Source organism: Carya illinoinensis, chromosome 4 (assembly GCF_018687715.1).
Source record: "Carya illinoinensis cultivar Pawnee chromosome 4, C.illinoinensisPawnee_v1, whole genome shotgun sequence".
Taxonomy (NCBI): Eukaryota; Viridiplantae; Streptophyta; class Magnoliopsida; order Fagales; family Juglandaceae; genus Carya; species Carya illinoinensis.
In genome coordinates, this window is record NC_056755.1 from 298181 (window position 1) to 320064 (window position 21884).

The 21884-nt window shown below is 37.6% G+C and overlaps 3 protein-coding genes across 4 annotated transcripts; 1 reads left to right on the forward strand and 2 right to left on the reverse strand.

Annotated features, from left to right (window-relative positions):
* The first annotated feature begins 6808 nt into the window (after positions 1-6808).
* LOC122306820 (protein AUXIN SIGNALING F-BOX 2-like) lies at positions 6809-10682 on the forward strand. Of its 2 annotated transcripts, XM_043119339.1 has the most exons (4): positions 6809-6950; positions 7314-7952; positions 9104-9599; positions 9684-10682. In XM_043119339.1, exons 2-4 carry the CDS (start codon positions 7501-7503, stop codon positions 10449-10451), a joined length of 1716 nt encoding a protein of 571 aa, XP_042975273.1. In that variant the 5' UTR covers positions 6809-6950; positions 7314-7500; the 3' UTR covers positions 10452-10682. The 2 variants fall into 2 exon arrangements, with proteins under 2 accessions (XP_042975273.1, XP_042975272.1); XM_043119338.1 differs by having other exon boundaries at positions 6912-7952.
* Positions 10683-11275: 593 nt separating this feature from the next.
* On the reverse strand, positions 11276-13247 carry LOC122306821 (cysteine-rich and transmembrane domain-containing protein WIH1). Its single transcript, XM_043119340.1, has 3 exons — positions 13099-13247; positions 12700-12964; positions 11276-11559 (listed from the first exon to the last, which is right to left on the reverse strand). The coding sequence occupies exons 1-3, from the start codon at positions 13139-13141 to the stop codon at positions 11505-11507; spliced, it is 363 nt and encodes a 120-aa protein (XP_042975274.1). The 5' UTR covers positions 13142-13247; the 3' UTR covers positions 11276-11504.
* Positions 13248-14109: 862 nt separating this feature from the next.
* LOC122307801 (translocon-associated protein subunit beta-like) lies at positions 14110-18602 on the reverse strand. Its single transcript, XM_043120896.1, has 6 exons — positions 18327-18602; positions 15353-15451; positions 15147-15255; positions 15001-15072; positions 14875-14880; positions 14110-14482 (listed from the first exon to the last, which is right to left on the reverse strand). The coding sequence occupies exons 1-6, from the start codon at positions 18500-18502 to the stop codon at positions 14363-14365; spliced, it is 582 nt and encodes a 193-aa protein (XP_042976830.1). The 5' UTR covers positions 18503-18602; the 3' UTR covers positions 14110-14362.
* Between the last annotated feature and the right edge of the window lie 3282 nt (positions 18603-21884).

Sequence of the window (21884 nt, forward strand, 5' to 3'; positions counted from 1 at the left end):
GGTGGGTATATAATATAGTAGCCAGCCAGCCTGCCTAGCTAGCAAGCTAATACCAACAAAATTTGCCAGCCAGGAATGGCCAACTAGCTTTCCACATTACCCTTATTTTATTGATCTAAAATTAAAGCATTGATCATATTCTAATATATAAATATATAAGCATGATTTGTTGAACCCATTGGATATAACTTTCTATAACTAAGGTACTGCATATATGTGACCTTAACATGATCAAAATTAAACCCTCCATTTATTTTGATGAGCAGGAGCAGGAGTACACAGCTTAAAATTTATTTCTTTATTATAAGACAACTGGCTACATTGACTCGTTAGATATATAGATTTTCAAGCCCATTTTTTTCTCGAATCAAAGCTAGCTACTTCCGGTTCATATTAATTAATTACAGCATTATTATTGGCTTAGCCAGATACAAGTGCTTAGTCAAATATGAAAAATTTGTGTTTAAATCTGCTGGCATTGGATTAGCCATAACAACATCATCCAAATTTTAATCTACATTCATTCTTCAAAGAGTCATTGTGAGGGAGTTATTCTCGAGACTGGGCCAAGCTAAATGAGCATGGCTCACAAGGCTCGAAGAGGCCCAAGAGGATATAATAGGCCAGGTCAAGTCGGCTTAGGGAAGCTCGGGGCAAAATCAGCTAGACAACATGTGCTGATCAGAGGTTGGAAGACATATTATCTGACGCTGCTACTGGCTGACAGCCCTAACGTGTAAGGTCAAAGACAAATCTTGTCACTAAACCTCGGCAGCTGGACATATTTTTTTTTTATAATTTTATAAGTTTAAAAATATTGAAAAATCAAAAAAATTTGATAATATTCAATTAATGGTAGGTGAGGCTTGGAATGCATCCATAATGCATTGGAATGAATTTAGGAAACCAATTTGGATGGTTTCGATCGTTCAAAAGCACGGAACAAGTGTTTGTCCTTAACCTTAGGAGTGGGCACATCTGACCAGGGTCACATGACATTTAATATATCGCGGAGATGGATACGCTACGACGAAGGAGCCTTGTCACATTTAATGAAGTCTGGGGGTAGACACACCACGACGTGCCTCTTGTGGTAGCCATGATTGGGTCTAGTAGGTTTGTTGCACAGCAAGAAGATGAGAGAGACAGGACCCAAGTATGGAATGACACCCTCATGATCCCCTTCCCAAGAATCACCCTGAATAGGTACATATATATATATATATATATATATATATATATATATATATATATATCCCCTTCCTTAGCGAGGATTTATAGAGGGTTTAGGGTTGTAAACCATTTTATGTATATATATGTGATAAAAGAGTTATTGTGAGGGGAGTTATTCTCGAGGTTAGGCCAAGCCAAACAGGCCTGGCTCATAAGGCCCAAAGAGGATATAATCGGCCAGGTCTAGTTAGCTCAAGGAAGCCCGGGGGAAAAGCAGCTAGACAACATGTGCTGGTCAGGGGTTGAAAGATAGATTATTTGACACCACTATTGGTCAACAGACCTAGCGCGCGTAAGTTCAAGGACACTCCTTGTCCCTGAACTCCGGCAGTTGGACAGACCTTAGGAGTGGGCACACCTGACCAAGGTTGCGCCACATTTAATGGAACTTAGAGATGAGCACGCCACAACGAAAGAGCCGCGTCGCATTTAATGAATTCTGGAGGTAGGCACACCACGACATGCCTCCTGGGTTGTCAATGGTAGTCATGATTGGGTTTAGTAGGTCTGTTGCACAACAAGAATATGACAGAAAGACGTGACCTGAGTAGGTACATATATATACCCCCTCCCTTAGCAAGGGTTTAGGGTTGTAAACCATTTTATGTATGTATATGTGATAAAATAATATAGAGTGTGCAAGCGCCATTCAGTAACTTTAAAAAATAGCACGATTCATTAGTAAAATATATATATTATATAAGTTTCATATTTATTTATTTTTTAAAAATAATTATATAGTATTTACGCATTCGCGACTACAATTATAATTTCTCTATTAATATAAAGTTGAACCCTATATATATTATAATGTGCTAGCTAGCTACTGCTGACAAAGTAAAATTTTACTTTAGGGATACCCCACCATCACATGGCCACCCACACTCCTCGATGTCGTGATGCATGGTCCACTTAGAGATCAATTTAATAATCGGAATTATTACATATATCTATATATACACATATATAATATATAGCTAGGAAAAAGAAATGTGAATAAGAAAACATGATTGGACGGGGAAATTTTGGGCTGATCCAAGCTAGCGTTAATTAAAAGTAGAAGGAAAAACTACTTGTATGTGGCACACAATTAATTCATTAGGTAGGTGGGGTATGCTCTTATAACCTAGTCTTCATGGATGATAATGCCTTGAAGGATTTGATCATGGTTCTTAATTGGCATGGCATGGCATGGCATGGCATTGCCGGCCATATAATGCAAAAAACATTAACATATATATAATCACCTTCCCCTTCTCATCTCTACTGATGATTCTTATCTCTGGCCATCTTCTACAAAATTCTGCTAAGGTGTTTTCGAATGATGAACTCGTTAATGTGGAACACATATACTTGCGCCCCAAACGATTCACGTGGAATTAATTAATATATACGTACACCAAATTAAACGTATATAAAATCTAACAGCAGTCCAAAAGGTGCATCAATCCGATCTCTTTATCTTCTTCTTTTTCCTGGCAAGTACATGATATTTTTCGTCCCCAATTTGGAAAAGAAAAATGGAGAAGAGTTAAAAAGTAGTCATACGTATTATATAATGTTACTGGCCAGCTAGTACATATACTATTAAAAAACAAACTTTTACTATTAATTTATAGTAATATAATTGTTAATAATTTTTTTGTTGTTATAAATTTATCGTAAAGACTCATTTTTAATATAAAGTACGTACTTACGTCGGTCGATCTATATTAATACAATTAATTAAAACTTGAGGGCGTATTTATTGGTTTGTTTGGGTGTCGGCATGTTCAAAAAGCTGCTGCTTTAGAACAAATTCAATGGCACAATATGTGCCAATATTGACCAGATGATCAGGGCCGTACACGTACATGCTGCAAAAGACAAACAAATGAGCGGCCTATTAATGTGTCATGATGAAGATTGGCCTCCAGGGAATGGGCCGGAGACCTACTGATCATTATAATAAATTTGAACAATAAAAACAATACTAAAGTAGTTCATGTTCATGTACATGTTGGCATTGTTGACCTATATATAAAGAAGCCATAGACCAATAATTTCATTCCAAAGGATTTATATATATATATATATATATATGTATATGCCAATGATACGTATTGATCATGATCTACATGCCAATGATCAATACGTGGTTGATCATGATCTACATGCCAATGGTACGTATTGATCATGATCTACATACATACATATATATATATATATATATATATAGGAAAAAGGTGGATAAAATGAACGTATGGCATTTGGTCAAAGTGATGCATGATTAATTGGAATTACGAAGGCAACCAGAAGATAAACACTAAACCACTGGGTCTTGGTTACAATTATCTTATACCACAAAAGAATCTACTGGCTAAGTAAACGTCGTACGTACATTTCTTTTTCTTTTTTGCCCCGCGGGCTCATCATATTATATATATATATATATATATATATATATATATATATATATATATATATATATCTGTACGTCCGTCTTCGGTGATCAAGATCATTGAATGGCCAACCCCTACTTTTCTCATTTAAACGTACTGGTATCTGTACGTAGGGATCAGAGAACGTACAAAAATACATAATCAAACAAATCAAAGACTATATATATATAATGATCAAATTAATCAATTATAAACCATGCATTAATTAATGATAATTAAATTAATTTACTTGCATATATATGCGCGCAGTACTACGTACTTATAATACGTACCAGTGCTACCTGCTAATTGAATCTAGCCTGATCTTGATCTATTATATATAATTTATGATCTCTATATACCATGCATGCGTGCAAGTCCAACGATCGATCGATGAGAGCAGTAATATTCCTTTTCCCCCTCCAGCTGGCTAGATCCTTTGAATGCATTAATTTGTTTAGCTTTTGGCAATGGAATCTCAAAGGTAGTACGTACCTTAATTTTGATATTTATCTATATGGGAATTGATCCCATTTTTGGCTTGTGGCCGGCTAGCTAGCTAGGGTAATCCGCATGCAGGAAATTATGTCGCGTACGTACGTACGTGTAGGAGCAATATATAGCTAGCTAGCTAGCACCTAAATTCCACCATCCATGATCAGTAAAGTAAAATCTTAAGTACTCAAGTGCAATCGTGATTAATGAAAGCCATGAGATGAGGTTGTTTTGCTTTTCTTCATAATTCTATGGGTTAGCAGATCATGACATCTTTTTTGCAGCTGATGATGTAACAATTACTAATTAATTTAATTACACCAAATTAAAAAAATAAAATGTCTTATGAAAGGCAATGGGGGCTTTTAAATATAGCTCTTGTAGCTAAACTAGACACGTCCTCCTAATCTCGATCGATCGTTATCTTTCCATTAATATATATAATTGATAAGTAATTTGTAGTAGTAGCACTCCTCCTCCTACAAAGTCTTAGTTTTGGAATATTGGATCAATCCTTTATCCTTATAAATTGAAATAAGATATAAGGTGATAAGAAATATTCATGGTCAAAGATAGCGATCTAGGATATATATAATATATATTCATTATTCATTAATTAATTACTACTTCTAAATTAGTTATAATTAATTATAATATATGGTGATGGTCATGATGTCAGTTGATCTGATCTAGGCCTGGATCGATTCCCCGACCTCAAGCTCTGGATTTCCAATAAAATATATAAATATATATATATATATCTTCTTGCTCATGATCTTCCTGATCATCATCGATCGTCCCGTAATTAGTTGGTTTTCCGAACGTACGTATAATAGTATATAAGTACGTTGTAGGCAGGGCTTTCTCATTTCATTGATTTATCCATGCAATAATGCACAAAAACTCTTTTTGTTGTGCAGCGCGCTTCCATGATGGATCTCTGTAACTGCATGCATGGGACTTGGGAGCACCAAATTCATAACTAAGCGTTAATTACTTATATTGTCGTCATGCTGATCATTTAGGAGTATTATATTAATTGGAAAATGTCCTAATTCTCCTTATCTTCACTCTATTTAACCTAGCTAGAAGCATGGATCGATCTGTAATTCAACCTCTCTCTCTCTCTCTCTCTCTCTCTCTCTCTCTCTCTCTCTCTCTCTAATTAATTATATATTATATATGTTCTCGATCTACTCATTTACAAAATGAGCGTTTAGTACGTACCACTAATATTATTACTCATCATCATATTAATCCTATAATGTTGGAATCAAATTAATGTAATTAATCTTTATCATTTGTTTCTTCTGATCATCACACTATATATATTAATAATGGAACTTTCTTCTTACTATAAAAAGAAAATAAAATAAAAGTATTTATTGTTTACAACTCTAATCAAACCTACGTACGTAAAAGTTTTTTGAATGTGGCCTCACATAATTATCAGCCACGCGGGAGCAATCAAAACTTGGGAATCATAGTCAACAAACATATAAACGCTACAATAATACAGTAATGAAGAATTATTGATGTATCATTCCCAAACAACCCCCCCCCAACAAAAAAGAAAAAGCCGCATTAGGTGGGAAGAGTCTCATCGTCATGATTGATAAGTTGAGGGAAGTAGGTGATGCAACCAAAGACCGGGTGACCACCATATATAGATTATTTTCATCTTCTTTATACATTATATACTATATTATTTATTTATTTTAATTTTTATTGATTTTATTTTTTATAAATTAATTAAATTTTTATAAAAAGAGAATAAAAAATTAGAAAATTCTTCTTATCATCCTCACACTTCACACACCACATTTATTTTATTTTTTTTCATTTTTTCTATAATAAATATGTAATGTGTAGATGATAAATAGAATAATTTAATTAGTTTAATAAGAATAAAATGAAATAAAAAATAAAAAAATAAAAAATATTATTTTAATATATAAAATGTGTGATGTGAGATGATGTGTAACATTTTCTTAAAAAATTATATATAATGTTTAATATGAGACTGATAAATATAATTTTTCATAAACAAACACCAGTGATTCACTTATCTACTGCCACTACTCCTCGCTGGAGTACTCGCTAGACGTTACTCATGACTGATGTGAGATGACACACAGAGGGTGTATAATCCATATTTCAACAAAATCATAAAAAATTAAAATAAATAAATAAATAAATAGATAAAGGAGTTCTGACTCGAGAGTAGTAAATAGAAGCACTCGCTTTTTCAGAAGCACAGCTGTCACAGTAGAGCCATTTTAACCTGCTTTACAAGGAGATGTCCGTCCAAATGCCGCGAGTTTCTCCTACTCGCTTGTCTCCCTCTTCCAATTGGTACTTTTGGTAAATTTGGTTGAAAACCAGAGCCATTTTTCTGACAGACCATTACTACTGATCTCTTTGGTAACAGTAACACTTTGGCCCAACCCAAGGAGGGCCCGCTGCTGCTCCTCCTCACTCCCTCTCTCCCTCTCTCTCTCTCTCTCTCTCTCTCTGATACCAGTGATAAGGACACATGCATGTTTTCCCCCTCGACGCTCCAGATTCCCTTAATTTCCCCATGGATCCAATTAACGACCGTTCGATCTGAACCCCCCCCCCCCCCCCCCCCCCCCCAAAAAAAGAGAGCAACCACGGTTGACTACTACCTCAAAAACTCTAACCATGGTTAGTTTGCCAAGGCCATCTCTGGCTTCCGTTCCACCGGCTCTTGGGTTGAGTTGAGCTAATAAGCTGCGCTTTAACACGAGGCTGTCTCTCCATGAACGTCAGACTGTGTGGGTGAGTGCTTTGCGTGGGAGGGAGAGAGAGAGAGAGAGAGAGAGAGAGAGAGAGAGAGGCTGCATCTCCCTGTTCGTAGATTCATTTCTATTTATCGAAATGATGGGGGAATTTCAGATTCTAATATCTGCGAATTTTGATCTGTTTTACAACGTTTTATTTTTTTAAATTCGTTGTATTTACTTTTATATTTCCCGTCGTTGTAATCATCACTTGCTTGATTTCATAGATCATCACCCAGACAGCATTTTCCTTTATCTGCTCTCCCACTTTTTTCTCCACAAAATTTGATCTCTCTTCTTCTTCTTCTTCTTCTTCTTCTCTCTCTCTCTCTCTCTCTCTCTCTCTCTCTATGTTTTTCAGATCTAAGCTATGTGAGGAAATCTCCGGTTATAACCTCTTCAGATCCGCTCTCTTTCACGTAGATCTCACCACTTTTGCAACGGGATCTACCTGAATCTCTCCAATTTCCCCGGGAATTAGTGTTTTCCCCCGGAGATTGTATATTTTCCGGGAAAATTGTGCGTCTTGGGTTGGATGTTAGACGGGGATGAACTATTTTCCGGACGAGGTTTTAGAGCACGTGTTCGATTTCGTCGCATCGCATAGGGACCGCAACGCGGTATCTCTTGTGTGCAGATTATGGCATAGAGTAGAAAGGCTTAGTAGGCAGAGAGTGTTCGTCGGAAACTGCTATGCACTGAGTCCCGAGATACTGATCGCGAGGTTTCCGGGTCTCAAGTCGCTGACTTTGAAGGGGAAGCCTCATTTTGCAGACTTCAACTTGGTGCCGCATGACTGGGGAGGCTATGTGCAACCTTGGATCGAGGCCTTGTCAAATAGTAGGATTGGCTTGGAAGAGCTTAGACTGAAGAGAATGGTGGTCTCGGATGAGAGCCTCGAGCTTCTTTCGCGGTCTTTAGCGAATTTTAAGTCTTTAGTGCTTGTTAGCTGTGAAGGGTTCACCACCGTTGGCCTTGCAGCTATAGCTGCTAACTGTAGGTAATGAAGAATTTTTTTATCCTCACCATCCTGATTATTGTTGTGCAATATTATTATTATTATTATTATTATTACTAACATTGAAGTTGTCTTCAGCGTATTTCATGGGGTTCTGTGTCTTTTTTTTTTTTTTTTTTTTTTTTTTTTTTTTTTAAGTTTGGTTTGTAGGTATTGATTTGTTATAAATGGGTTTCTTTGACAGTTCCTTTTATCTGAGTTTGGAAGTTTATTTTGGTTACTTCATCAAGTGTGCTTAGATAGCGCTTTTATTGGACTGAACAAGAATGGTCCTATTTTGTTATTGAGGCGGTCGTTTTTGTTTTTAGGACGTTTTCTTTTATGAGCATTTCTTGGACATCTTTTGCATCATGGTGTATGCTTGTTGCTGAGTTAATGGTAATTGTTATTTGGCCAGGAGTTAAACTAAAGAAGTTAAAGTTACTTCCGTACTAAATATTTGGTTGCTTTTTGTTATTTTTGAAGTCTGTGATCCAGCCGTGTTCCTTTTTACTTCTATTGGATGTATTCATTGTGAGGTGGACTCCACATTGACTATACGTATGTTCCATTATTGTTCAAACTTCTCTTTGTTTATATGGGCGGGTGTCCTGCCTTTAAGTGGTTAATTTGAACTGTTCTCTTTTGAGATTTTTTTCCGTCAATTGGAGTCTTTCCTTGGACATAATCAATATCTTGTTCCTTGTTTTGGATTATAATAAAGTTTCTGAGAAGTGACCTTTAACAGTGTTATGATTTATAGGTCTTGAAACTTTGATTGCTGTCTGTTTTCATGTCTTATTGATCACGCACTGGGCTGTATTTTATTCGGATTTTCCCCTTCCTCTGGGGAAGGGACAGAAAGGAAGTGGAGGGGAGGGGGTTTAGTGGCAGGGGGTGGGGTTGGCTCATGGAAGGAACCTAAGCCTAAGCTGCATGTTTAGTGGCAGGGGGTGGGGTTGGCTCATGGAAGGAACCTAAGCCTAAGCTGCATGAGGTTACTTGCACCAAAAAAAAAAAAAAAAAATGATGGCGGGAGGTTTGTAGACTTGATGATGATAGGAGATAGTATGTTCACAACAGTTATCCAAAGAGTTGGTTGAGAAATTAGTTTGGTTCTAGACTTTATATTTCCTCTGTTTTCTTCCATCCAGGTTTCTTAGGGAGCTGGACCTGCAAGAAAATGAAATTGACGATCATAGTGGCCACTGGCTTAGTTGCTTTCCTGACAGCTGCACATCACTGATCTCCCTGAATTTTGCGTGCCTCAAAGGAGAAATTAATTTAGCAGCACTTGAGAGACTTGTGGCAAGATCCCCTAATCTCAGGAGTTTGAGGTTAAATCGTGCAGTGCCTCTTGAGACGCTCCAAAATATATTGATGCGAGCGCCTCAACTAGTGGATTTAGGGACGGGATCATATATCCATGATCCTGATTCAGAGACCTACAATAAACTCAAGCATACCATTCTGAAGTGTAAATCAATTAGGAATTTATCAGGGTTTTTGGAGGTTGCCCCTCGCTGCCTGCCAGCCATTTACCCTATCTGCTTGAATTTGACCTCCTTAAACCTAAGCTACGCTGCAGGGATTCATGGTTCTGAGCTTGTAAAGCTAATTCGGCGCTGTGCAAAACTTCAGCGCCTGTGGGTATGATCTTTAAACCAGGTCCAACTGAAGTTTACTCTCTTCTTTTAAACTAACGACTGATATGCATTTTATTAATGGCTGCAGATACTGGATTGTATTGGAGACAAGGGACTAGAAGTCGTAGCTTCCACTTGTAAAGAGTTGCAGGAATTGAGGGTTTTCCCGTCTGATGTACTTGGGGTCGGGCATGCTGCTGTGACAGAAAATGGCCTGGTTGCTATATCTGCTGGTTGCCCAAAGCTTCATTCATTACTGTACTTCTGCCAGCAGATGACAAATGCTGCTCTCATAGTCGTAGCCAAGAACTGTCCAAATTTTATCCGCTTCAGACTCTGCATTCTTGAACCTACAAAACCTGACCCTGTGACCATGCAGCCTTTAGATGATGGCTTTGGAGCAATTGTCCAGTCATGCAAGCATCTTCGACGATTGTCGCTATCTGGCCTTCTGACTGACCGGGTTTTCCTTTACATTGGGATGTATGCCGAGCAGCTTGAAATGCTCTCAGTCGCATTTGCTGGGGACAGTGACAAGGGCATGCTTTACGTGTTAAATGGGTGCAAGAAGCTTCGCAAGCTGGAGATCAGGGACTGCCCGTATGGTGACAAGGCACTTCTAACGGACGTGGGAAAGTATGAAACAATGCGATCCCTTTGGATGTCGTCCTGTGAAGTTACTCTTGGAGGCTGCAAGACACTTGCGAAGGAGATGCCTAGGCTTAATGTGGAGATCATAAATGAACATGATCAGATGGAAATTGGATCTGAAGAGCAGAGAGTAGAGAAGATGTATCTGTATCGGACACTGGTCGGTCCAAGGAAAGATGCACCGGAATTTGTGTGGACATTGTAGGTGGCAGGTGCACTCGGGCTGTCTCATAGGCTGTGCCGTTTTTTATTTTTATTTTTTATTAAGTAGTACTTCTTTTAGACCGTCATGGTGAATTAGCATTATGTTATTGTTATATGTACAAGAGGTTTGCTATTTGTAATTTTCGTTATTATAAATAGAATTGTGCTGGCATTGGCAAATTTAATAACTGCTCTGTGGCTTGGATGAATCCAGATGGCAGTTGGTTTCGAATTTGACTTCTATTAAAGTAGCCGATGGTGTCAACTATCATATTTGGGGTCAATTCATTAATTTGGATTTTCATTGTACGAAAATGTTTAGTGGGAAGAAAACTTTTTGTTACTGCTCCTGCATCTGAGCTCATCTGTTCAACTCGACTCATGGTTACATGCTTTCAAGGAAAGATGCTTGCAACCCAAGAATTCCTTCCATCCTGATATTATATCCTCAAGTAAAATTCTTCTGAACGCCGAAGATATTCCGAGCATGGTCCATGGCGTCTTCGTTTTCAATTCATTGATTTGAAAATCCAATGTTCAGACATCCGTTTACTTGATGTGTGTGTGTATAAAGTTCCCACGTAGCTTGGAAAGCTGTGCTGCCATTTTCAGGTGAGAGGGCTGCTGAAGAGACAAACTATCTACTCAAGGAAACAAAATAAAAAAATATACTAATCATCCAACGGCGAGTTCCCATTAGTTTATCAAACGGATGCACCACAAAAAGCATGGATTCGATAAAAAGCACCGCCCGCAAAAGTTACTCTGATGACCTGCTTAAATTGGTTTTATGACTGAAGCCTCGCATAAAAAGAGATCCATATGTAATCACACAAGAATAAGAACCATTTTACTTACGAAAGTACCCGTTGAAATACAATACGATTACAAGGTCACTGCGCCCCCCCCATAAACCACATCATAAAACCTCCTTATCCCACACGAGGCGTAAAGAAAAAGCATTACCAGAACCCCCCCGCAAAGATTATGTCGAATCAAACAAAATAGCGAAGTGCCCCAAGCCAACTCAAGAAGCAACTCATTTGTTGTGACATTAAAGGAAAAAACAGCATTCCTCCAGCAAACAGCAGCAGCAAAGCGCAGCCAAACTGCACATGCAGAAAAAATACTCATTTGTTGTTACATTATCGTACAAATGAAAACAAAAAGAAATACAAGTGAAGACTGAGCTTTAGCACCTTTCCAAATGAGATATGCATAGCTAGCCTGTTTGTTTCAGAAGATCTAATTGGGACAGGGAGAAGCCAACTAACATTGCAATTTTAATAAATTTGTTACTGGCAAAAAGCTACGACAAGGGTGTTAGCTTTGATTGTAAGGGACTCACTCCCACGGTTCCCCCACATCAACCCCTCTTCCCATGGTCTCTGCAGACACATCTAGGCTGGTCCAACTCAGCGGGGAAGAATGGTAGGCAAGGGTGCAGAGAGTACCATCGTGCGGTAGCCCCCAATCATACCCTTTTTAGTCATTACAAAAATGCTTTTCAATCAGACAGATAATCCATTTAGTCACAATCTTCACCGGGGGGGATTGGATTGGTTCCCTGGGGGGTTTGGTTCCCACATTGAAGTTTCATTGGCCATTTTTTTAATGCCCTTAGCATTCAGTTTCAGCCCATTCCTAGTGCTACCACATGAGAAAGACGAATACAAATATAACATTGAAGAAACCACTAGCGATTGGCAAGTGGTAATAGCCTTGGTCTCGGTCGTATAATCCCTTCATGTCAAGGTTTGAACCCTTGGGTGCATACAATTTCCAGGGGTCATTGGACTAGGGGAATTTTACCCGGAATTACCCAAGGTGCACCTGCAGCAAACTCATTACTGAAGGCCTGTGCAACCTTAGATTAGTCAGAACTTTGTTCTCAGACACCCGGGGCCAATAAAAAAACAAATATAATATTGAAGAAAAGATTAAAGATATAACTCTAGTCAAAATTAAAGGTAAAATTTATTATTTATACGCATTTCAGAGTCTGTCATTGTGCATTTTTCTCAATTAGAACCTGGCATGTTAAATAGAAATGGTTTAGTAGGAGCAAGAGACATGGGCACATGTTATATAAAGGCCACTTATTGAACATGAAAACTTACCACGTTCTATAGTACTCAGTTAAGCATGGTGGGAAATTTACATTATCTTCAATGAAGTTTGACAAATTCCACGTTAGATGAATAAAATGGAGGAGATAAAGAGAGTGAAAAGATGGGTATCTTGCATACCAGCCTTGTAAGAAAGAGGCACAACCGGTCTGGTCTTCATAATGGTGGTGGTAGTGCTGGTATTGCGGAGCTGGTGGCGGAGGCGGTGGAGTGTAGCCTTGTCCGAAATACCCCTGGTAACCTTCATAGGGCGGATGCTGAGGCAACGGCGGAGGATACCCCGGATACCCAGGCGGCGGTGGGGCGGCGGGTGGATACCCTTCGTATGGTGGCGCTGATGGGTACCCCGGTGGCGGCGGCGGCGGCGGGTATGGAGAAGCATACCCTGCACGTATTCTTGTGAAATTTCAATAAAAAGAAATCGGAATCGAAAACTAGAGAAAATCAAATAGTTTCCCAAATCAATGATTAAAAAAGGAAAAAGAAAAAGAGAGATCGGGGATGGAAGGAGCAACTGACCTGGGGGTGGATAGGGTTCTTGGGGAGCTTTCTGGTAACTCATCGTCGGGCTGTGAGGAGGAGGGGGGAGTAGTGTTGGTGTTTGTCTGGGTTGACATATATACGCAAGGTCGTATACTATTTATGTATTTATATTTTTCTTTTAATAGGTAAATTATTATTATTTTTGATAATATAGGTAAATTATTTGTTGCTAATTAACGACTAATTATTAAAGCATCCATAAAATCTAATGCACCAAGTATTTTTTCAAACACGTTACGAATATGTAAGGTATCTTTTTATAGTTATATGAGATGATATGATTTATGAATAGTAATAAAATAAATTATAAGTAGTAGTAAAATAATTTAAATTAATATATTTTATAAGAATGTTTAACAGTGCTTATGTTAGTAGCATTTGGATGTTTAAATGAGAGAAGGTGTTACAAGAGTAGAGTAGCTCTACCCCCACACATTGAGGCTCCGATAGTGCCTTTTTTTTTTTAATGTATTTTTTTAACATTTTTAAATAATTTTTTTTAATTTAAAAATAACTCACAACATTCTTTAAGAAAAAAAAAAAAAAAAAAACTGTTTGGAGCTCATATGTAAGAGTAGCATTTCCAAACGAGATCTAAAACTACGAAGCTTCATATTAAAAAAAAAAAAAAAAAAAAAATCCTCGGTTTAGCTGGAACGTTCCCAAAAAATTCCAAATTCCAAGTCCAAACTGCGTGTCCCACACCAAAATGATGGCCATTTCTATAAAAGAGTACCACTTTCCCCCATTGGGACCAGACCATAACCTACCTTATTAGAATCTACCATCTAATCAACACTCACAAATTGAAATCTACCGAAGGACTGACTTATATGGCAAAACCCATTTCACCACAGCCTTTTTTTCTTTAACCAGATAGCATTCGCCTTTGTATTCTTGTGTTGCGTGGTATTCATTCATGTTCATATTCATTGTTTTTTAAAACACAGAGAGAGAGAGAGAGAGAGAGAGAGAGAGAGAGAGAGAGAGCCAAAGAAAAGGCTTCGAGAATCCACCCCTGAAAACATGTAGTACAACTTTTTCCTAGAAATTAGCAGTGTCGAAGATAATTTAAGATCTTGTGCACGTAACTATCAAGTTTCAAATTCTAGTTCATTTAAAAAATGTCAACAAAATTCCTAAACTCGGGGGCAAAATGGCAAAAAAACAAAAACCAAAAAGCATCATGGCAGTAGAGGCCCGGGCCTCGAGCTTTTCATCAAAACCAAATTTCTCATGCTCAGCGCTTCTTCTTGCTTCCTTTTGCAGCACTGGATTTCGATGGGGTACTGATCAGGTACACAAACAGAACCATAATGGAGATCACAGACAAGAGAGACCCATATTTTGCCAGCAACTTCTGCAAGTAGTAAGGTTTGGAATTTTTAAACGAGAAATGAAAAGGTACAGAGTCTTGGAATGCAGACACAAGGCTTGTTTGTACAGGAACATGACACAAGTTGCAGGTGTTTTTCCCCCTTAACATGCACATGAAGAGTGAGTATCAGGAAACCATGCACGAGTGTCATCCACGTTGGGAGACCAACATTCTAATTTATTTGCCTCTATAGTTTTTGTAGATCTGCGAGTATTGCATCATCCTCGACAGTCAAGGAGATTATAGTGCTTCAAGATAAGGGGGTTTATTGCACCACATGCAAAACAATGCATTTCAATTTATATTATCCATGTGCATGTCAAATTAACTTTCAAAACCTAGACAGTTCAAAGAAAAAAATGGACGATTCGTACCTTGGCCTGTGAAAATGTGGCCCCAAGAGAAGACAATTGTATGCAAAAAACAAAACAACGCTTACATTAACACAGTCAGGATTTCCAAATCAGAAAGCTGAATGTATACGTCTAGGGAAAACTTACCCACTCAAACTTCTTCTCCGGGGGTCTATCTGCAAGGACATCTAAAGGCAAGATTGGAGTTGAGTATGCTTCCTAAACCAAGAACCAGTCAGAAGATCAAATATCAACCAACCCCAAGAAAAATAGTCATTGTTGCAAATCCAGACCTGCAGAGCAGCCTTTGTGGGGATGCGGAATGTAATGACAGCTGGAGCACCATAGAACAATCCTTTTGCTTTGCCCTCCAACTCAAAAGAGTGCATTAGAAGACCACCCCTGCAAACCAAATTATCGGAAATTAACAAATGGAAACATGTACGGAACAAGCTTTCTGTTTGAGAAAGGAATTATCATTAACAAAGGCATCACTTACGCATCAAGCCTTTCCCATGAGATTGAAGTGTTACCACTTACAACTTCGAATAAATCTTGAGGCCAGCTATCGTCGGTAAGAATTACATCATATGCAGTCCTGGAAAACAGAGAAAAACACAAAACTACTTGTAGCCGAAGAAGATCATATGAAGACAATAAGACAATTCAAGAGTTTCACAAAACAATTTCAATTTGATTCTACCAGTTAACACGAAACTAATAACCTATTAGAAGTTATCAAGACTCGAAGTGGAGGGATATGAATTAGAAAAAACCATGCGAGAATAAAGGGTGGTAACCCGCTGACTCCATTCTTCTTGGGTAATTCAAACCAACCCACTGCTCATATATAGAGGAGTATTCCACCCAACCCTCCCAATTTTGACCACAACGACCATATATTTAACTTTCTATCAGTCCATAGAAACAGAAAGGGCATGCAGAAAATCAACCTACAAATCATAACTAGCAGGAGGAAGTAAAAATAAGGCTCCCATACCTCATAAGAGGAACCCTTGGCCCCTATTCCCCAATCTCCAAAGCTAGGGAACCGACATATCACTTTTTTTGTTTGTTTGTTTGTTTTATTTTTTTTAAACTTCCAGTATGGTTCGCTGCATTATCATTATTTTAACTTTACATTAACGTAATATCCCATTGCCCAACCATCTCTCCATCAAATTGTACAATGCTCGGGGAATTTCATCACTATGATGTACCATTGCCTTAAAATAAACTACAATTCCATCCCTTGACAACCATTCTCAAACCAACCAATTAAGACAGGCTACAATATGATCATCAAACACTTAACTTTAAAAGATCCTTAATTTTCGTTACTTTACTGCATCTCACTAAGATGTCAAGGTGGCAAAACTAGGAATTTGAACTAAAATAATTGTTCTAAAAAATGGAGTTGGGGGACAGAAGAGAAAGCTGCCGAGAGAAGAAAGGATGGAGTGAAAATGAAAGATATTATTGCACTGTATATGATTCCTACACATGAGAGATATTTATATACAACACTTGAGCTTAAATCCTTTATTAACAAACTAACCACTTCTAACTAATTTGTAACTAATAGCTAACAGCAATTACAATTCTAAAACTTCCCCCCTCAAGCTGGAACAGCTTGAAGTACACTATTGCAAACAAGAAACAAATCTATCACAAGTAGATAAAATTGTACATGGCAAAATCTCTATACTCAAGCAAGTTCTATGCAAACAAATCCACTTGGATGATGGTCGCCCTTGACTTCTTTTTGTGAACATCCCATCTGAGGAAAGCTTCCATGGCCATTCAATCACTTCTCACGACAGATTAGTTTTTTATAATTAATAAAGTTTATTGATCTTCAACAACAAGACCCAAATTGAATTGCAAACACTGCTATTCATGGTAACCATGGTGGGAATGGAAATGAAAACCCCCATTGGCTCTAACTAAGTGGGGAGAGAGAGAGAGACAGAGACAGAGAGAGAGATTTCATTTGAAAAGAAGGGGAGAAAGGAACACCGAATATACATCAGATTTTTTAATTTTTAATTTTAATTTTTAAATTTCACCAAAAGTATGCTGGAAATCATTTGAAGAACACACCAGAACAAAGCTGGAATAATGCTAAACCGGTGGAAAATTCCCTGAACCAGAAAGCAAATGTCCTAACAGAGTCGAAGGAGAAAGAAGAAAGAAGAAAGAAGAGCTAAATCAAGAAAGAAAGAATCTTGCATTTTTCTGATCTTGCAAGAAAGAAGAAAGTAAAGAAATCAAGATAGAGAATCTTGTATTTTCTGATCTTGAATTGAATTGACAAAATAAGAGTTAAGTTGAAGAGGGATATACCAGAGAAGAAAGAGATTCGAAGAAAATCAACTTTTGCAGTCTATGGAAGATTTAACAGAGTAACTTTGAGAAGGAGGAATATACCATACACTAGACTCTTATTTAATTGCAAATGGGCCAGAGTATGTTTAACTAGTCTTGGTATAGAGTAGGGATAGCCTCATTCCAGATAATCAGCGCTATAACCAAACAGCAGTCATCTTCTACCTTGAGATGTTTCCAATCATGATTTCCGGCGCTAACAACAGTAGCAATCACCACAGAACTCACCAGAGCAATCAGGAGAACATAAGACATCACAACCACCAAAGATCATAAAAACATCCATTCTTTTTCAATAAACTTGCATAAACACCATCAACATCAAGAATGAGAAAAACAGAACACTGCCAAAATCAGCACATAGTTCACTGGAATGATCACCAAAGATCATAGAAAATTACAAGAAACAACATAGATTGCGTAGAACTTGCAATCACGGTCACTTTGCAAATGAAATTGCCGAGAATTTCGATTTTTCTTTCTTTTGATTCAGCAAAATAAAGAGAAATGAAAAAGAAACTAGAATGAACGAAATCTTCATGACAACAGAACTCAAAGAACTTCACAGAGGCACAGCCCCCGGCCCACACGGGCAGAGTAGCAATCATCGGAAGCTTTTCTCAGAAAAGCTCTGATACCATGTCAGAAATGGAGTTGGGGGACAGAAGAGAGAACCGCCGAGAGAAGGGAAGATGGAGTGAAAATGAAAGATACCATTGCAATGTATCTGATTCCTACACATGAGAGGTATCCATATTTATATACAGTACTTGAGCTTATATCCTCTGTTAACAAACTGACCACTTCTAACTAATTTGTAACTAATAGCTAATAGTAGTTACAATTCTAATATCGGTATTTTAAAAATTCCATACGCTTTTATTCAAAAAAGGATAAGAACCTCGTCCTGGTTAAAACCCAACAAGGATGCATGCTCTTTTTTCATTTGAAGACACTCAATCCGATACAGAAAATTAACATCAAACAACGTATGCAACCATTTAATTGGATCTACCACACAGGCCAAAGGAAACCAGATCTAAATAAAAATTGTTGAAAAAAAGTGTGAGATTTGGGAAAAGTACGAGGATCCTTGGTTGTAGATGTCGACGGAGACGGAGACGTGTTCGGCGCCGGACTTAAGCCTGGTGAGGGAGGCCCTCTTGTGCGCCACGATGAAGGGCACATCTACTGAGCTTCCAAGAGAGGAAGAGACCAGCAAAAGAGAAATCAAACCGAAGATCAGGTATGACCGAGCCATGGGTGTGGTTGGGGGTTGAGAACTCTGCAGGTCGTCGGGAGCTTGTGGGGGGTGCAGAGACGGAGACTCTCAGAATTACATATGCTCAGTCAGATTCCTACATACAGTAGTTGATGACTAGTGTAATCCTCATGTGCCAGTTTGAAGGCCCAGGCCCAGTTAAAACTTGGGTCAACAAAAGCAAAATGCTTCATAACTAATTACCCCTCAGCAAGAAGAGGAATAAGATGTGTTGTGTCAATTCTGTATATTTTATTTAAAAATAAATAAAATTTTTTATTAAAAAATTATTATTTTTATGTAAATATTATATTTATTATTAAAAGAAAATGAAAATGCTATTCAATCTCTTAAGTTTATTTTTCATATAGATTATTTGACGTAGCAATACCATCTTACAATGTCATGTCATATTAAAAAATAAAAAATAAAACGTAACAATTTTTTATTATTTAAAGGTAGATCAATTTCTTGTTTTATTTATTTATTTATTTATTTATTAATAAAAATGGCCATCAACTGTAAGCTATTGTATTTATTTAGAACAAATAAAATAGAAATTAAATTTTGAGGCCATGATTTTGAAAATACTGGAGATTGGTGGAAACTTCTGACAGGATTATTGTTTAGTAATGAACTGAATGATAAAGGTGTAGATGCAGCTGCAATAAGCATAGTTTCCGCATGGTAGATCCACCTGCCTAATACGAGAGAATGCCTAACACGAGATCTAATTAGAGCCTGCCTAGTTGACTTGCGTGCGTGCAGGGGAACCAACTACAAAGGTTAATGCCGATCAACACTTTCACCTCTGCTCGGAACATGCGCATGCAAGTAGCAGGCAAGTCATCCACGGCAACCAAATGGTTCGTCTTCAAAATTAAAGCGATTTACCATGCAGAAACTATGGTTATTGCTGCTGGATCTACTATAAATGAACTACGGCGAGCACTCGAGCAGTACATGTTAATTTTGTTTGGACTCATTAAGAAAAGTATCACGAGTCATCTCTCTCTCTCTCTCTCTCTCTCTCTCTCTCTCAAACGTGAAAATAGTATGCATAAGAAGGAGAATAATGGTCTTAAGTGGAAGAAACTAGAATATGGATTGGACAACATGCAAGAAAGTCAGAATCTCAATAGTAATTAATCTAACGTGTAGACGTTTGATTGTTTTCAGTCTTGTAATTGAATCTGAAACTTTATGAGCAGGAAACGTGTATAAAAAAACTCCTGGTGTGAATTGCTCTCGGTTGTTCGCCTAATGGCTATGCTGACTTTTCAGAGTCCAACTTCTCATTGATTTCTAAGGACCATTCTGGTTGCGGTGTAAGGGACATATTTACTACAAGTATGTGCTTATGCAAGTGGATTTGAGGTTGATTCTTCAATTTTTGGTCGAGGCAAATCCCGTTAATGATGATCTATACGTTAAATAATCAAAAGTCGTCTAAATGTCTACCACCAGACTGCGAGAGGCATGATGTTGATCTGTTACTTACCAGGATACTTCAATTTGAAACCTGCGTCCGGGATGTCCTGGTATGGAAATAGATTACAGAACTTTGAAAATCATCTAGCTTGCTCCTGTATCAGACTAATTGACGTTGATGTTATTTGATTCTGTTACCCAAGGTCTCCACATAACTGGGCTGCATTGCTTAGGAAATATTCCAGTCTATGAATTGAAAGAGGTACTGAATATGATTGTAACATTTGAAATTTCCGAGCACAAAAAACCAACATATTAAACACCAGCAATGCAACTTGCCGCCATGACAGTAACTTGTTACCAGAAAACAAAAGACATACACCCAGAAGTTAATCCACGTATTTGGTTCTTTCTTATCTTTGTTATCCTATTTTGTATACTGATTCGTCAATTAAAAAAAAAAAAAACTATTTAACGCACCAACTAATGGCTAAATTCTAAGATATTGAATAGACATGATTTTGATAACAAATTCAGGGAACTGAAATTCAACTTTGTTTAGCTGTTGAATGCAATAAAGGCCACTATATCAGTTAAGAGGAAGTAGGCATGTGAACAGCTGAGCTATTTTAGCCAGGTGTGTATTCCTATTCTATTCTTTAATAAGCAAAAAGCTGAACTCGTCATCCACAATGCTTTATGATGTGCGATGAACTATATTTCCGGAACTCTGTTTAATAAAGAATTCATTCAGGATGATGTGATGCACCTAATAGGAATTAACATCTTTTCAAGTGACTGAAATATGGAAGTGTATGTTCCTTGCTTTATACTCACCTGTTTGTGTAGTTATAACTTTCCGAACTGTCCTCTCTTGATTTAGTTTGTTTTCCCATGTATGATCAAGGTTATCACTGTTTGTCAGGATATCATGAATTCATGATCATACGGAGACTGTTAATGGTATGGAAAGAAGCATCTCTGGTTCATCAGAGCAAGAAAGCCTGCTTGAACTTTTGCCTTGCAAAATATTCTGATTAACAATCCAACCCCAGCTCTGGAGATCTATGAAGCATTTACATCAGAAAATTCCTTAAGTTACATCAAGGAAGTCTGAGGCATATGTCCCTGAAGTTACTCTTCCTCTGCCATCTAAGTTCATTTGATTCTCTCTTGGGACACATTGCTACCTAAAAGATGAATTTTAAGACTATACAACAAATTATTAAACTGGTGATGATGCTGGGCTCTCCAAGCATTGCCTGACCAACCAGATTTCTAACTGTCTTAAGGGCATGTTTGGAAACACAACTGTTATGAGATATTCTCAGATTATTTTATTACTATTCACAAACCATTCGCTGTTATTTCATTATTATTCACAAATTATTTCAGTAATATTTACAAATGATCTAAGATACTCTTAGCATCCAAACAAAGACCTAAAACACTATCAATTGCCTGAAATTAGATTTAGCTTGTGGTGATGAAAAATGCAGAATTCAGGGAGAGCCTTTAAAATTCCACCTCAAGGATGGTGAAGATGAGATTGAAACTGAATGACTTATTTTTTCTGTCATTGGATATCAACTTTGAGGACTAAACTTCACTACATTGTTATAAAAGCTAGCATATTTCTCAAGAACAGAAACAATTTATTATTGCTTGCAGCTCACCGTTCACCCCTCTCTCACCTATGGAACCTCCGTTCACCCCTTTACCATTCAGTGGGACGAGACACTGAGGCTTAAATTTCCATATGTAGGTAAATATTGAATTTTCTTTTGTCACAAATCAGTCGTGTATTTCGGATGTTTCTACAGCTATATATTATTCGTGATGTTCCAATAGTCAGAAAAATATTTGCCATGCATACTATCCATTAAATATGTAAAAAAGAAATGACAAAAGTGATATGCTGCACAAACCCAACTTCCCATACTAATTTCTT

Excerpts from the sequence above, each read along its gene's own strand:
- LOC122306820 (XM_043119339.1), top strand. The coding sequence starts at position 7,501 with ATGAACTATTTTCCGGACGAGGTTTTAGAGCACGTGTTCGATTTCGTC. Across the intron at positions 7,953-9,103 it reads GCTATAGCTGCTAACTGTAG|GTTTCTTAGGGAGCTGGACC; the intron begins GTAATGAAGAAT and ends TCTTCCATCCAG. Across the intron at positions 9,600-9,683 it reads CAAAACTTCAGCGCCTGTGG|ATACTGGATTGTATTGGAGA; the intron begins GTATGATCTTTA and ends TAATGGCTGCAG.
- LOC122306821 (XM_043119340.1), bottom strand. The coding sequence starts at position 13,141 with ATGAGTTACCAGAAAGCTCCCCAAGAACCCTATCCACCCCCAG. Across the intron at positions 12,965-13,098 it reads AGAACCCTATCCACCCCCAG|GGTATGCTTCTCCATACCCG; the intron begins GTCAGTTGCTCC and ends GAATACGTGCAG. Across the intron at positions 11,560-12,699 it reads GCCTCTTTCTTACAAGGCTG|TTTGGCTGCGCTTTGCTGCT; the intron begins GTATGCAAGATA and ends CTGCATGTGCAG.
- LOC122307801 (XM_043120896.1), bottom strand. The coding sequence starts at position 18,502 with ATGGCTCGGTCATACCTGATCTTCGGTTTGATTTCTCTTTTGCTGGTC. Across the intron at positions 15,452-18,326 it reads ATCTACAACCAAGGATCCTC|GACTGCATATGATGTAATTC; the intron begins GTACTTTTCCCA and ends TCTGTTTTCCAG. Across the intron at positions 15,256-15,352 it reads TCATGGGAAAGGCTTGATGC|GGGTGGTCTTCTAATGCACT; the intron begins GTAAGTGATGCC and ends TTTGGTTTGCAG.